This window comes from Macadamia integrifolia, unplaced genomic scaffold, assembly GCF_013358625.1.
Source record: "Macadamia integrifolia cultivar HAES 741 unplaced genomic scaffold, SCU_Mint_v3 scaffold2283, whole genome shotgun sequence".
In the NCBI taxonomy this organism is placed as follows: domain Eukaryota; kingdom Viridiplantae; phylum Streptophyta; class Magnoliopsida; order Proteales; family Proteaceae; genus Macadamia; species Macadamia integrifolia.
In genome coordinates, this window is record NW_024868612.1 from 62686 (window position 1) to 79503 (window position 16818).

At 36.4% G+C, this 16818-nt stretch overlaps 1 protein-coding gene across 3 annotated transcripts; it reads left to right on the forward strand.

Moving 5' to 3' along the window:
- The first annotated feature begins 2524 nt into the window (after positions 1-2524).
- On the forward strand, positions 2525-8744 carry LOC122066183 (serine/threonine-protein kinase PCRK1-like). Of its 3 annotated transcripts, none has more exons than XM_042629997.1 (6): positions 2526-2897; positions 3405-3485; positions 3589-4006; positions 5639-5899; positions 6879-7001; positions 7757-8744. In XM_042629997.1, exons 3-6 carry the CDS (start codon positions 3626-3628, stop codon positions 8279-8281), a joined length of 1290 nt encoding a protein of 429 aa, XP_042485931.1. In that variant the 5' UTR covers positions 2526-2897; positions 3405-3485; positions 3589-3625; the 3' UTR covers positions 8282-8744. The 3 variants fall into 3 exon arrangements, with proteins under 3 accessions (XP_042485932.1, XP_042485931.1, XP_042485933.1); XM_042629999.1 differs by lacking the exon at positions 2526-2897 and adding an exon at positions 2967-3144; XM_042629998.1 differs by lacking the exon at positions 3405-3485 and having other exon boundaries at positions 2525-2897.
- Positions 8745-16818: the final 8074 nt, after the last annotated feature.

Sequence of the window (16818 nt, forward strand, 5' to 3'; positions counted from 1 at the left end):
TTTAGATTTGGAAGGCCAATTCTAAGGTTTTTGAGATCGATTCAATCATGATTTCAATTTTCATAACCATGATCGTTACAAATTGCGAATCACGGATCATCACGTACGTGTCACTGTGAAGAGTCAAACTAAGGCCACCTAACCACTACAAAGGACGAATCCACAATTTTTTGGTTAATTGACCCTATAGGCTATTGAGGGGTCATGGACTGTTGACACACGTCCCATTCCCCGTCCATTAATCCTTCCTATTTTGACTTATATTTTTAGAAACCAAATCATACCCAAGTGGATCAATTGCCCTTTGACGTGTGGATTGCTTGGATCTTCTCCAATGATATTGATGGAGTCAACCATTTCCGTACTCCATGGGTTTAGAAAACTTTTTCCTTATTTCTTTGTATACTTCACTGACTTTTGGACAATTTTTTGGAAGATCTGTAACTTATAAGCTATATCATATGATTGCAAATAATCTTCTTAGATCATGTATGAAGAGGCCTAAACCTTAATGGGTTACCACCCTTCTGGACTCCTAGATTATAATTATTGGACACTAATTATGAATTAAGGTTTAAAATTCTGGAATTGGGACTCGGATTGGTCAGGATTAGTGTGAAATTGTTTAAAATTTGTCAAAATATACCCCAACCCTAAGTTTCGTACAAGTATTGGTTAAGGTCAATTCCAAACTAGATTGCCGATTTAATCTTGATTCTTGAAACCTTGAACATTGCATATAGGTCTCACATTGGTAGTAGCATAGAATTAGGACAGATTTCCATCTTCACTCAAAAACAGTATAATGATGCACACCAATGATATCATAGGAGGGCAATGAGGTTACTTCATTTGGGAAAGAGAGAGAAACACAGGTGCTAGCATACCTTGCCCAATGAGTCAAGAGCTTTTTCTCTTATTTAAAATGTAAGAAATTAAATGAAATAAGAACTTAGAAGGAAACAGAACTAACTTCTTAGAACTGCTATGTATGTAGAAAATATGCAAATTGCATGGTCTCCTTGCTTGCAATGATGGACTTTCAATTATCATTAGTTACCCTTTCTTGCTAAGAGATGGTCTGGTTTTTTGAATTTATGACTTACTATGGTTTTATATCATATATTTCATATGACAAAGAAGATGAACTGTAGCAGAGTATGCAAGCTTCCCAAAAGAAAGTTTCAAACTATCATACCAGTGGTCCACAAGACATTGACTAACCTCATTTGGATCTTTGGACGGCTTCTTCCCCTGGCCTATGGGACTTAATAAATTTGCCCTTCTCTCCCAGATGGTGAAGTCTTCGACCGGCTCAATAGAGGCTTTATCAGACTATGGAGAGGGGGGAAAGGGTCAAATGCCCAAGTAGGCATGAATTTGACTGTTTTTAACTGGCCTATCTTACCTTTCCTTAGCAGAATTCACCAATCAATCAATGTCCGCTAACGCAGCAAGAGGTGACGTTTCGAATCGTGACCCTAGGAGAAGAACTTCTTAGAGATGTTAATTTTCACACTCATTTCAATAATTAAAACAAAAAAAGAAAAAAAAAACACACACACACACACACCCCTCAATTGATTCTCTTGAAAAGGAGATCATACAGGTGAAACAGGACGAAGAGTCGATCACAAGATCTCATTGGTCTTACGCCATAGGTTGAGCTACACGCTCATTCCTCTTTAATTAGATAGAAAAAGATGATACCTTTTTTTAACAATCGTCATTTGTCAAATTTTAAGTAATTGAAAACAGTCGTTGCCAATTCTAATCCAATTTGGCATGAAGATTTTATTTATTTATTTATTTATTATTAGACCATGAATAGGGTTGAATTGGCTTAAAAAAAAAAATGAAATATCTAGAATTGAAAAAATATAAAACCCTAAAGTTCAAGTAATTAGAATCAATCATTGCCAATTCTGATATGATTTGGCATGAATCGGGTTGAATTGGCTAAAAAATCCTAATGTTGGCTCACAAAAACACCCTCTAAAGTTTGAGTAATTGAACTCTGTGGTCTCCAATTCTGATCAGATTTGGCATGAATTGGCTTTAAGAAACCCTAGAGTTGACCCCCTAAAAAAAAAAAAACCCTAAAGATCAAGCAATTGGAATCGATCGTTGTTCCGATTTGGCATGAATCAATTTGAATAATAATAACAAAATAATAAAATAATAAAATAAAAACCCTGTTCTGCCTTTTTTTTTTTTTTTTTAGATCAGAAATCAATTATGATCACATATTGACATATATAACATTATACCCTCAATTTGGTGGGTTGTTTGTTTACTAATTACTATTGTTACCTGATAATTAGCTTGAAAAGCAAATAATCTATACAATAGAAAAAGGCTTAATAAAGCTAGGATTTCTAAAAGTCTTCGTATCGATTATGACTAATATGATATTATAATCTCCTCTTTTTAATTCGATTAGATTTTTTTTTTTTTTGGGTAAGGAATTTGATTCGAATTAGTAACTTAAAACTAAGTTTAATTATATGAATTTAATATAGAAGCTCCTTCAATTCAAAGCTTAAAGCGAAAGACTTTTCTTCATTTAACTTTCCATGTTCTCATTCGAGGAAAGATCTTACTGGGTTCGTCTTCGTAGACCCTTTCATGCGGAACAGTATCTGGGTCTCTGTGATATTTAATATTTTAATTATACTTTATTATTTTTAATATATTTTAAAAAAAAGTTAAATGGGGTATCGTCTTAATGCTGGTTGGTGAACTGAATCTAGCTGCCGTGTATTGACTTCACATAGTTCTTGGTGTGCTCCTCGTCTCATGAATTCTCAAGTTTTTTGGGTGTCTGGGTTTTCTTTTTAAAGCTGATCTATAGGAGATGGATATGAGTTTTCAGAATCGGATTGGGAAGATTAAAGGTGAGTTTTTCTTTTCTTAATTTGACCACTAAAGAAAATTTGAATTATAAAAACAAATTTCAATTTGGGATGCTTTATGGGTCTCAGTTGAAAGTTATTGAAGTTGGGTTTTGAATAAAGTTGCATGTTCTTGTGTTTCAATGAAGATAAACTTTATGCAAAATAGTTTGTGGGCTTCAGAGATGTTGTGAATTTTTTTTCCAGAGAGATTGGTTTTCTGGATAAGCCTTTGAGAGAGTGGTTGTAGGTAATTTCTGAAACCCAATTATTTTGAATTTGGATTGATGAAGAAGGTAGTTTTCCATGAACTGTTCCCTGGATTAAGTTGGGTTTTTTCCTTAGCATCCTTGAAGGGGATTTAGGGTTGTTAGTTTTCAACTTTGGTTTGGTGATTTCTCGATTTAGTTGGGTTTTGGGGGAGAAAAAGGCTTTTCTTTGGTGTGACTTGATTCAGTTTATATAATGGACTCTGTAGATTTTACAGCTTATGTGGTTTTGCTTATGTAGGTGTCTGAACTCTGAAGAGATTTATTTTCCTTCTCTTATTCGAATTCTCAAGTTGCTTCTTCGGCTTTTTTAGCAATTAAGGTTCATTTGAGTTCCTTAAGTTTCCTTCATTAGTTACTTTTTCATTGTTTCATACTTACATGGTTTTAATGCTCTCTTTGTTCATCTACTTTTGGATGTGCAGAGAAGAAATTAGTGTTCTAGTGTCTTTGGTGGGAGCTATGAATTGTTTCTCTTTCTCCAATGGAGAGAAAAAGGTTGAACCAAAAACTTCAAAGTCTACCTCGGTTCAATCCTCGGCTTCCTTGACCACTGATCATGATGTGAGAAGATCTGAGTCTGAGTTAAACTCAGTTTATGCTTCGGAGACAAGCACAGAATCTTTCGGGCGCACTGCATTTCCAAGTTTTTCTCAGAGACCCAACAATCTCAGAGTGTTCACATACTCGGAGCTGAAGACGGCCACTAGAAATTTCAACCGGTCACTTATGATTGGGGAGGGAGGGTTTGGATGTGTTTACAGGAGTGTGATCAAAAGTTCAGAAGATCCACATAACAAACTGGATGTTGCTGTTAAACAGCTGGGCAAGAGAGGATTCCAGGCAAGGTTTCTTCCTCATGATTTTCTACTTGTCAAAGTACTATAGAATATAAATATATGTTTTATAATTTTATATGTTACATGAAAAGTAGAAACCACCTTATTATAATTGCCTCTTGAAGAAGATGGAATAACAAAATTTGCAAGAAATGGAACTGCAAATTACAGAATTGATTTTTCCAACTATGCATTGATTAATGCAACTTTTAAGATATGGAAGGGGGGTGGATGGATTTATGTTTAGTTGTGATGATGTGAATCAACAAAGCCGACAGAGGTGGCCAATCCCAAAGATGCTCAAATGTTTCTGTGGGCGAATGAGCATACACAATACACCTTTTAGCAGTGGCTGCTTTGAGGCTTAGAGTCAATCACTTTGATAGAGGGTGAAGATCAAATTGAACAGTAGGGAACTGCTCAATTATATCTTATGGTTCTCTGTGCAAAATAGTGAACAGTGTTACAAACCCAAGATTCGTTACCAGTAACTTGAGAGAGGATAGAGGAGAGAAAAGTGAAGAGATAGGGAGAAGAAGAGAAGAGAGACTGCAAAGAGAGGAGCAGCCGATGTACTTGGTAGTCCCCCTCATTATGTATTTATAATTATCAAAAACAGTAACCTTATAATTAGGGACCTTGTGGAAATAGAAAACATAGATCCTAATCTACCGAACTTAGGAAATAAAGTACTAGCCTAAGTCTAGCCTAACTAGTAAACAATAAACCAAATATAAAGTCAACGACTAATCACGATGGGGACAACTACCACTCCCCCTCAAGCTGGAGTATGTGTGTGCAAAATAGTGAACAGAATACTTGCATTTAAAGGATTGGGAAACTGTGGTTTCATACCCAGGAATCTTGGCAAGAGTTTTGGGACCACAATATGGTCAATTCTGTAAGAAAATCTAAGACATTTCCGGTTGCATTATGAATTGTAATGCTTGATTTATATGGATGAAAAATCCAAAATAAATCTAAGGTTTTTGACAAGTCATTCACTTCTAGATATCTTTTCCTTAGCCTGGAAGATCTTCTGAACAAGGTCCAGCATATGGTCACTCTCTTATGGTCTTACCCATAACATTCAGCCAAAGTACAATGTTACTGCTAAATCTCTACAAACTGCAGGGTACTGTCACAAGTAAAACCATAAAGACAGATAAAGTTACAACTTTGTATCATAATTATGTTACGGAAAAGATTTTTCATATTGTGGACAATTGCATGGGTTTCATGCGAAAGTAGTGACAATTTTAAGCAGACGTAACTGGGTCTATTATTGGAATTGCTTTTTTGATATTGTGATTTTCAACTGAAATTCCTCAGTTGTAGAAACTTGACTGTTATTTGATCTATCTCTTTGCTGGTATATTGCTGCTTTTTGAGTTTTCATTTTCCTATCATTATGAGTTGATTTTATGTTGACTGGAAAAATCTTGAATAAACCTGCCAGAACTTTGGTTTATTGGGTCACACTCTCTTTGTGAAATTCAGTTATCAGTTTGAGAGCCAGGAATTTTGTGTTGGTTTAATTGCCTCATTTCCTCTTAAGTATGCTTATAATATTTTATTTACGTAATTAATATTGTTTACATAATTTTTCTTCTTTCTTTTACTTGTTATCCAACAGGGACACAAGGAATGGGTGACAGAAGTAAATGTCCTTGGTGTGGTTGAACATCCAAACCTTGTCAAACTAGTAGGCTATTGTGCTGAGGATGATGAAAGGGGAATTCAACGGCTTCTGGTATATGAATATATGCCCAACAGAAGCGTGGAGGACCATTTATCACCTCGGTCCCAGACACCACTTCCATGGGCCATGAGACTGAAAATTGCTCAAGATGCTGCTCGTGGCTTGACATACCTCCATGAAAAAATGGATTTTCAGGTATGTTCATCTCCCTGTGATATCGTATCTTATATGGTTTTTGATTATCCTGTTGTCCTCCAGTGATAATAGATCTCCACCCCCCCCCCCTTTTTCTCTCTAAATGAACTAGTATCATTAAGTTCGAATGATGATTATGATTTTATGGGTTGTATTTCTTTCACAACATTAATTTACTCAATATGTTGGACATGTGGAAGAAGGTTGTTGATTATTCACAGAATGTAGGTGGGCCTCTAAGACTTCCCATATGTCAAAATCCACCTGTGCAGAGTGTTACCATTTGTTGAGTTACATTCTTTTAGAGGTTAAAAATGGTAGAGGGCATGGTTACAGTGTGTGAACACTGCAGCACAAGGAGAGACGTCAAATATGTCCTCGTGTCTTCCAGCATCTGTTATGTCTTCTCCGTGGATAAATGCACTTCAGAACCATTTTCTTCCCCATTTCATTTTAGTTGTAAGGACTGATACCTTTAGGATGCAAGCTTCCTGCCAATGTTACATACTTGCCTAGTGATTTTGTGGATGTTGTCTTTTATTTGTGGGGTACTTGTGAAAACCAATCCTTGGTAGAGTTGACTAGAGAGATTTCTCACCCCCACCCACCCTCCCTTTTTTTTTTTTTCCCCACCCAAAGGAGGATTGGTTGTTGCTGTGGCAGTTGAAGGCTGGCGTTGCTGTGACAACAAAATAAAATAAAATAGATTAGTATGTTTTTTAAGCTTCAAACATAAGTTGAGGAGCTGGAGTAGTTTTGTAACTATATCTTTGAAATTTCATATTGTAATACCACTTATATAAACAATTGCTACTTTGCTTAGAAGAGATAAAACTCCGGAATTTGAAGCTTCATTCTCTTGGATGACCCTAATCAGTAGTGAAGACCTAGACTTATCTGTAATGGCATAATATATTATCCATATAATTGCTCTTTGTAATGCTACCTTCCATAAACAATGACATCTTTGCTTGAACAGATCATATTCAGGGATTTTAAAGCTTCAAACATTCTGTTAGATGACCAATGGAATGCAAAGCTGTCAGATTTTGGATTGGCAAGGCAAGGGCCTTCAGAAGGATTAAGTCATGTCTCAACAGCGGTATGTGCAAACGCATTGAGTATGAATTCGTTGCTCAGTTTATAATCTTAACTAGCTCTAGATTCCCCTTCCCCTACCTCCATGAAAAAAGGTACTAATTATTATTATGCTATTGTGATGATGATGGATGTGGCTTGCTAGCGTTGAGGGCAGTATTGATGACCTGATTGTCTTGACCGAAGATATCTCAGAAGCATTGAAATTTTGGATATTGTCAACATATTTAAAATTAACAGGGTTTTGGCTGCTTGGGCCCTGCAGTTGATGACCCTGAACAGTCTCTGAAGTCCATGGATCTATTTCTCCTTGAAAATTTGTCATTATTTTCTGCTCCACAGGGAAAAGGCTGTAATCTCGAGGGGGATTAGTATGATTTGATTAAAAAAAAAAAAAAAAAAACTAGAATTTTGTAGAATTTCTTCATAGGTCAAACAAATCACACCTATTTTCTGACAAGGAAGATAACTAAACAGAACTATAGTATACGCAGTTGACTAGAATGTCCTATTCACGCAAGTGGTGTCGAACATTAGTCTGAAATAAGTGTTTGCCTTTTTGGATAGAATTTGTAAAAAGAGGGTCCAAGGTTCCTACATGTTCATTTTATGGGGTCTATACCCATTCATCTGCTTTTACGATGCATTTTAATATTATTCTGGTTGTTTCTTGTGGTAGATCATCTAAATGCTGTATGGTAAGCAAAAGTCTGGACTGTCTCATGGCACAAAATTTGAATTGACCTTACTGTTAAACAGGTTGTAGGAACCATTGGTTATGCGGCTCCGGAATACGTTCAAACCGGACGCCTTACAGCCAAGAGCGATGTGTGGAGCTATGGAGTCTTCCTGTATGAATTAATCACAGGTAGGCGACCATTGGACCGAAACCGCCCCAAGAATGAACAGAAGCTCTTGGAATGGGTAAGGCCATACCTGTCAGACATGAAGAAATTCCGGGTTATATTGGATCCAAGGCTCGAGGGGAAGTACTCCCTTAGGTCCGCACAGAAGCTTGCAAATGTTGCAAACCGATGCTTGGTGCGGCAGCCAAAAGCACGTCCCAAGATGAGCGAGGTGCTGGAAATGATGAACCAGATTGTGGCAGCAACAGATGTTGGAAGCCCTGAACCATCAATGAATAGTTTGTCACCAAAAAGTGCTTTGGGAGAATCCAAAAGAAAGCAATCCTGCTCGAAGAGAAGGTTTGTGGATTTAAGATTTGGTGAAATTAGGTGGTCAGCTTGGCGTATGTGGACGCCAAAGATTATAAGAACACGCTGATTGGAACTATATCAGCAAAGGGACTTTCATACTTAGGTGGCGCATTTCTGTGAGGAAAGATGAGTTTCATCCTGATGGTTATGAATACTACAGATGACAGATAAATGTCCAGTAAAGTTTGTTTTGTTATGTGAGGCAATGGTATGAATGCTTCCTTTTCCAGATAAATAACAGATATGTCAAAGGCAAACTTCCCATCAAGAGTGCACCACTTGCTAGTGGAGTGTTCAGACGATAATGGAGTCCGTTCATTTGTAATGGTAGCTGCTTCTGGTTCCAATATATTATAGCTTCATGTATAATTACTAGAAAGTAACCAATTGTTAATCAGATGGGAATTTGTTACAGTTGTAGGTGAGTGATGTACAGCTAGTGATTGTTTGCAGAGTAAAGGATCAAAATGTAGCAACTACCAAGCAAGGTAATGTCATGAAAAAAAAAATGTCTTCAGTCCTGATTAAAATGTGATTGCTTGCATGGTGATGAGTTATGATGACCTGATTAGCTTATGTTTGTTTTGGAAAATATCTTGAAAGTCAAAAAATAACTATACCTAAAAAAACCCCATGTCCTAATTCTTACATCCTTGAACCTAATAGCACCTTCCATTCTCTGTTGTTTAATGAGTGTTGAGGCCTGCATTACTCCTGTCATCTCTGCTTCTATTGTTGACAAGCAAAATCTTGCTCCCATACCTGCTATGGTGGTTGTAGTAGTAAATGAAAATTGAAGTTTCACAACTTGATTTACATGATTCCTCATCAAAATTGCCATTGGGTATAGAGACTGGCTAGTTATGCTTGTTAGAGATAGTTGCATTCTTGGGAGTCTGAATTGAGTCTTGTAATTGTATAACATGCTCTATCTGATAAGGAATGTGATCACAATTTCCCCCTGAATCAGATTACCAAATGAGGGGGTGCTTTAAGGTACAATGTGAAGGTAGGAGACTTGAATCCATGAGAAGTTTGGAGGGTGGGGGAGAGGGGGTGCCTTAAGGCACGAGGTGAAAATAGGAGACAAACCAATTACACGTGGTGAAAATAGGAGAGAAACCAATTACACGTGGGGACTTTGCACTCTTCGAGTAGGGTACCAACTAACTGCACTAGCAGTTGTCTTTGACAACTTGAACTAGTTGACCAAGCTGTGAAACAACTTTTTATTCATGCCAACTCTTGAGTGCAAAAGCCTATAAGTTGACTCTCAAATCTTGTCCATATGAACAATATAGCTGTTGGAATGGAGCAGTTATGGAGATCCAAGGTCCAAGGCTATTGAAGTTTATCTGAGATCTAAGTATTGCTGCTGCAGGCGTTGTCATTCTTCTGAGAATTCTGCCATCTTTGCTTCATGGAGCAAGAACTTGATTACCTTCCTCACATTTTGAGCTGTGAGAAATCATTTGTCAGTGCTATAGATGCTCCTCTGTGTAAAATGATTATTCTCAAAAATTTATAATAGGACTCCTACTAGGGATGCAGCTTGAGCCTTGAGAGCCTGAAGATCCCGAGCCCAAAGCTTGATAAACATTTATGGGCTTCAGCTAGGATTTTCAGCCCATTGTCCGGGCTATTGTTAACAATTCCTAGCTTAAGACTGGGCGGGGCTGGGTTAGAGATGAGGCATTGGGCTCAGCAGAGCCCAACCTAAGGTTTCAATAAAAAAGCAATCCAGTGCACAAGGCTCTTGCTCCTGTAAGGTCTGGGAGGGGCAAATGTAAGCAACCTAAGGTAGGAATATTGTGTATAACTTATTTTTTGGGAAAAAAAGAAAGTTACCTACCTACTTGCGTGTGTATATGCTTAGACGCAGGTGGCCTTGAAAAGACAGTGCTCCCCCCCCCCCCGGGAAGATGTGTCTCTGCACAGCCTCTCATTGGTCTGCATACTGGTGCAGTGGCTGCACAAGCAAATAGGTTTCTTAGGTAGGGTCTTACGAGTTATGTCATTGAAAGTTCGAAACCCACTGATCTGTTTTCCTACTCTATGAGGAATGAGATAGAGACCAGTGAGTTGGCAATCAAATCTCCAATTGCTGGGCCTGGATGATCCAACGTCAGGCTCTTTTTCCAAACACCAAGTCCAGCTCATCTTCAGGAGATAAGGGCCGTTTTGCAACCTTCCAGGCATGAAAGAGACTGTTCCTGTTGCCTCTTTTGGTAAGAGTGTCAAAATCAAACCAAAATTGAACCCGAATCAAGCCATTTATATTGAAACTCTAAAATTGTTTAAAAAATGGTTTGATTTTTCATTTTTTTAACCAAAAATAAAAAGGGGGGGGGGGATATACAAGCCCAAGGGCGAAAAGGAAAAAAATGAGCCACAAGAAGGGCGGCAAAACCTTAGGGGTGGGGGAAAAGCGATGAGAGAGGAAAACCCCATGAGACAAAAATAAGCATATTCCTTAGGGTATTGAGAACCGGTTGATGGGAGAACATCTGCATTTTAGAACTAACCTAAAAAAATATGGTTTTTCAAATCTTGCAAAAAGAGCAAAAGTTGGAAGTCTATTTGAGATTTTAAAATGTAATCGCAAGCGTACGGATCAGTGTAGCTACGGGTCGAACACAGGGAGAGCAATCACTTTATTTTTTTGCTTCTTTTAATAATGCGAAAGTGAACCGATTAATGATTGTGATCTAATTTTAATTACCGTCCTAAACATATGTATCTAAAATAACATCCTAACCATTCGTCATCTAAGAATTTAAACATGCAAGCCACGCAATTAAAATTAAATAAATAAATAGTTGAAAATAAACACCCCACGCAATTAAAAAGTAATGAAGGAAAAAAAATGTTGAAATAAAAATAAAGTAAAAGAAAGGGGATAAAGCTAAAGAAAGACTCACAAGTAGGTTTCTCTACTTAGCTCGAGGGATGCATCATAATATGAGCTTCCCTACTAGACCAGAGAGTCACTCTTACAATGATTACTCTACTTGGCTTTAGGGAAAGAGAGACAATTAAAATAAAACAATAAAATGATGATTCTATGGCTAAGAGGGGCAAAGCCAACACATACACTAGCCATGAACCTTGGGGAAAGGGATAGCAATAATGTAACAACTGAAATTAAAATCTTAAATTAAGAAATAAAGGGTAGTCAAAAGAAAGAATGAGGGGGAGGAGAGAAGACTATTGAAGAAGTCTACTTACTTGAACTTCAACCCTTGAACTAAAAACTTGATCGATTTGAGATACTACCAATACTAAAAACTAGATCTGGAATAAACCAAATCTGAAATTTCTAGTACTAGAGAAAACAAATCTGAAGAAAAAAAATTGAAAATGAAAGACATGCTTCATAGCTTATTTTTGTCACCTAGAACTAAGCCTAGAACTAGAACTTGAAAATTACAACTTCAATTGTTTAAACAATAAAAATAAAAGACTGAATAAAAAACAAAAGTGCTTGCATTAATTGAATAAAAAGAACTTACAAAAGTGTTTAAAGCATAAACCTATAACTAGAGCTAGAGAAAGAGATAGAGCAACTAAGAAAAAATCCTAGAAGAAGAATGAAGTGTCTCCTCCCCTTGTGTTAATTCTATTATATAGAGAATGGGGGAGGGAAGCTAACGATTTTAGCTTCTAAAAAAGAAAAAAAAATTATTTTGTTGATGAAGTGGAGGAGAGAGAAGAGAGAAAACGTGTGAAGAGAGATCTCCCACGATTTTTCTTGCTTTTTTTTTTTTCCTATTTTTCTCCTTTTTTCTATTTTTCTCTCTCTTCTTGCGCAAGAAACCCCCTTTGGCCGATTTTTCTTGCTTGGATTTGGACAATATTCTATTTTAATGGAAAACTCCATCCATGCCTTTGTCTTTTTTTTTTCTTCTTTCCTATATTTTCTCTTTATTTTCTCTCTCTTCTTCAAATTTGAGTACAACCATCTTGGTCGACCTCCTTTAAGTGATGAGTAGGAGAGAGAAAATCAAGGTTCGAACTTGAGAGCTCCTAATAAGCAAGGGATTTTGCACATCACAACTCACCAACTACGCTAGGTAGTTGTTGTTACAAAAAATGAATATTCAATCACTTAAGGATGTGGCCCAATGATCCTTGTTGGCATTTGGAATATTCCTTATACCCTTGGGACAACTGTAGATGGGCTGATTCTGCATCTCGGTTCAGTTTTGATCTATTATTCTTTTTTTTATCCAAAAAGAATAATCACTTATACGGTTGACCAAACGAATGTGTACTTGCAATTGAACATGTCCACCTTGCTCAGAATTTTTTCATCCTCGCAACCATGAAAAGAAATAGGACCTCTTTACGTGTAAAATTAGAGATATAGCGTCCGATAATCCTTAAGGCCTTGAAATTATAAAACCTGCAAAAAGAGAGTAAAACCCAAAGTAGCTCAATTATAAATATGTAAAATGTATGTTTTACTACACTATATTTCACACATAAATGTGCTCATCAGAATTCCCCCACACTTAGACTTTGTTAATCCTTGAGCAAAACAAAAAGAAAAAGAATAAAAACAAAAAACTTAACTCACTTTCGTAAGAATTACTGTTGCACTTAGCATGTGCAACAAGCCTTTAAACCCCTAGGTCACTCCTAGTGGATGAGTTGTATCTCATGGGTGTTTGCAGTGAATATACACCCAAAATTCAGAATAAACAAATCCCAACATTGGCTAAAGGTATGGATCATACTGATATGGAACAAAGATAATTCCTCTTACAAGGGACCCCCACACTTAAACTTTTATTACCCTTTACTAATTCCAGGCACTAGCATATTTCTTAATTTGGAACTCACTTCGTCTCTTCCAAAACATCCATATCTTAAGGAAAAACCACTTGTGAATAAATAGGAAACCAATGACTAAGGCGTTGAAGTGTTTTTGACCAAACATGTTACCAAGCATTAATCACATTTGTACATTTTTTTTCATTTTTTTTTTTTGCTTAATAAACTCTATTCTACTCCACTACTTTTGGCTTGAATGACATGGTGGAGCAAACACCAGACACCCAAGTTACTATGTAGCTTTGCTTTTTGCATATGCCCACAAAGACAGTGATGTTAGAGTTCTTTTAGAAGTTACCTCCTTAGAAATTTTGATCAAGACACCACGCTTTATGAGGTGCAATGCCCTGTCTAGTTCCAAGGGAATCAACTCTTATTCTTCTTTATACCGCATTTCACACTTCATTTAAAATTGTGCATTTATCAACTCATGCCAAATTAAAAAGAATGTCTCAACTCCAAATCAAAAGTACAAGGAACCCACAGACTTACATCTGGTCCAACACTATGAAACAAGTGTCTCTTATTTTTCAAAAGAAAGTCCCATCTCAAGACACAAGCTTGTTTTTTTCTCCTCAACAGGGTTTTTATACCTTCAAAATGGGTACCTTAATCAAAACTTTTATTTTCATACATCAAGCAACCGAATGGTATGATCATTAGCTAAAAGCCAAAGTAGGACTTCACCTTAGTAAGCTCAAAAATAAAAAGAAAAACAAACAAAACAAAGTGATAAAAGTAAAAACTAGTTTCCCTCCCCCACACTTAAGTCATGCAATGTCCTCAATGCATGGAAAGAATTAAAAGCGAAGACAATGCAAGGAGGTTATACTTGATTAAAAGTTAGTCATCAGTGTAAAGAGGTTCATGGAGATCCATAAACTCTTCACTACCAGTAGTAGGAAACTCGAGGAATGGTTTCAAACGCTGACCATTAGCCTTCAAAATTATCTCTGTTCCTGGATTTAGAATCTCCAAAGCCCCATGGGGATATACATTATGGACAATAAACGATCCATCCCATCAGGATCTAAGCTTACCAGGGAAAAGATGCAATCGAGAGTTGTATAATTAGACCTTATCACCAATTGTAAAATATTTACGCAGAATGTACTTATCATGGAAAGCTTTGGTCTTTTCCTTATAAATCCTAGAACTTTCATAGGCATCATTCCTTAGTTCCTCCGACTCAGATAGTTGGAGCCTATGATGAATTCCTGCATCAGACAAATCAAAGTTGAGCTTCTTAATAGCCCAAAAGGCCTTATGCTCCAACTCAACTGGTAAGTGATAAGCTTTCTCATACACCAAACGGTAGGGAAACTGATTAATATCGATCTTGAATGCAGTCTGATGGGCCCACAAGGCATCAATGAGGCTAAGGGACCAATCCTTACAGTTGAGATTAACAGTTTTTTTCAAGATTTGTGATCTGCCTATTAGACATCTCCACTTGGCCACTAGTTTGGGGGTGATAAGGGGTAGATAACTTATGGGTGATCCCATACTTTTCATTAAGGCCTCAAAAGGCCAATTACAAAAATGAGTACCCCTATCACTAATTATTGCACGTGCTGCACCAAAGTCAGAAAAAATGTTCTCTTTGAGAAACTGGACCACCACTTTGTGGTCATTAGATTTACAAGGTATGGCCTCTATTCATTTAGAAACGTAATCAACAACCAAAAGTATGTACAAATTTTTAAAGGAATTAGGGAATGGTCCCATGAAATCGATGCCCCATACATCAAAGATCTCAACTATCAAAATAGGGTTGAGGGACATCATGTTCATCTTATTAATATGACCAAAAGACTGACAGACGGGACAAGCCTTGTAAAAATATAAAGCATCTCTAAAAAGAGTGGGCCAATAAAATTCGCATTGGAGAACCTTTACGACAGTCTTCTTAGATCCAAAGTGTCCACCATATGTATAATCATGGCAAAAAGAGAGAATAGAATGTTGCTTATGATTAGGAATACATCGTCGGATAATCTAATCCAAACATATCTTAAACAAATAAGGATCATCCCAGAAAAAGTGCTTAACTTGGGAATGAAACCTATACTTATCTTGGGTGGACCAGTGATTCGGAGTCACACATGAAACTAAGAACTTGACAATGTCAACAAACCATGGTTCACTGGACACTGTAAATAACTGTTTATCTAGAAAATTCTTGCTGACTGGAGAATCGACAGTCAAGAAATTGGAAAGTCGGGATAAATGGTCTGCAACTAGATTTTCAACTCTTTTCTTGTCCCTAATTTCTAAATCAAACTCTTGTAAAAGTAAAACCCACCTAATGAGACGGGCTTTGACATCCTTCTTCTGAACTAGGTATCTAATAGCAGAATAATCAATATACACCACCACATGTGAACCAACTAAGTAAGACCGAAACTTTTCTAATGCAAATACAACAGCTAAAAATTCTTTTTCTATGGTTGTATAATTGTGTTGTGCATTATTTAAGGTCCTACTAGCATAGTAAATGACAGTGGGTAACTTATTAATCATTTGACCTAAAACCGTTCCTATGGCAAAATTCGTAGCATCACACATCAGTTCAAAAGGTTCAGTCAAAACAGGTGGTTGAACAATTTGTGCATTAGTCGACTCCTTCTTAAGTTATTTGAAGGATTCTAGGCACTCTTTGGCAAGTAATGAAGTGAGAGGTCGGGCTAACTGACTAAAGTTCTTAGTAAATCTTCTGTAGAAGCCCGCATGCCCTAGAAAAGATCGGACGTCCTTAACAGATTGAGGAGGTGGTAAATTACTAATTAAATCCACTTTAGCTCTATCTACTTTAATTATCTCCTTGAATATTACATGGCCTAAAACAATATCAGATTTAACCATAAAATGACATTTCTCCCAATTCAAAATCAAATTCTTAGATATGCATGTTTTCAAAACTAGGAAAAGATGATGAAGACATTCAGAATAGAATTCCCATAAATTGAAAAGTCATCCATAAATACTTCTAAGAATTTTTCGACAATGTTATAAAAGATGCTCATCATGAATCGTTGAAACGTAGCAGGGGTATTGCAAAGCCCAAAGGGCATACGTCTGTAAGCAAATGTTCCATATGGGCATGTAAAAGTGGTATTATGTTGATCCTCTAAAGCAATTGAGATCTGGTTATAGCCGGAATATCCATCAAGAAAACAATAATATTCATGTCCAGCTATCTCTCTAACATCTGGTCAATGAATGACAATGAGAAGTGGTCCTTCCAGGTTGCCACATTAAGTTTCATGTCGTCTATGTAAAAAGAGAGTAAAACAAAGGTAGCTCAATTTTAAATATGTAAATTGCATGTTTTACTATACTAAATTTCACACATAAATGTGCTCATCAAAGTCCATCTATGGAGATTTCTCTCCATCCATAGATGATTAATTGTGACACAAAAAGCAAGCTTCTAAAAATCTCACAGATCAAAGCGCTAGTTTAAATTGAATCGAATTGCTAAAATTGACAATAAGTCGTTTAAAACTTTTATTTTTTATAGGTAAACCATTTAGAATTTATTGATATGTACATAGTAAATTAAATTGTTCGATGCTAAGTTTACATCTAATTTAATAAAAATTTAAGTTCACGTTAAATAAGTATTAAAAGAAAACATATAGCAATAAACAATTCAATTAATGTTAAATTTACATCATTTGAATTAAAAAAAAAATTAAAAAGGAGAAAAATCGTTTTGAATAAGCAAAATTTAAAAACCTAATAAAATGGTTTCCATATCTAAAA

Excerpts from the sequence above, each read along its gene's own strand:
- LOC122066183 (XM_042629998.1), top strand. The coding sequence starts at position 3,626 with ATGAATTGTTTCTCTTTCTCCAATGGAGAGAAAAAGGTTGAACCAAAA. Across the intron at positions 5,900-6,878 it reads ATGAAAAAATGGATTTTCAG|ATCATATTCAGGGATTTTAA; the intron begins GTATGTTCATCT and ends TTGCTTGAACAG. Across the intron at positions 7,002-7,756 it reads TAAGTCATGTCTCAACAGCG|GTTGTAGGAACCATTGGTTA; the intron begins GTATGTGCAAAC and ends ACTGTTAAACAG.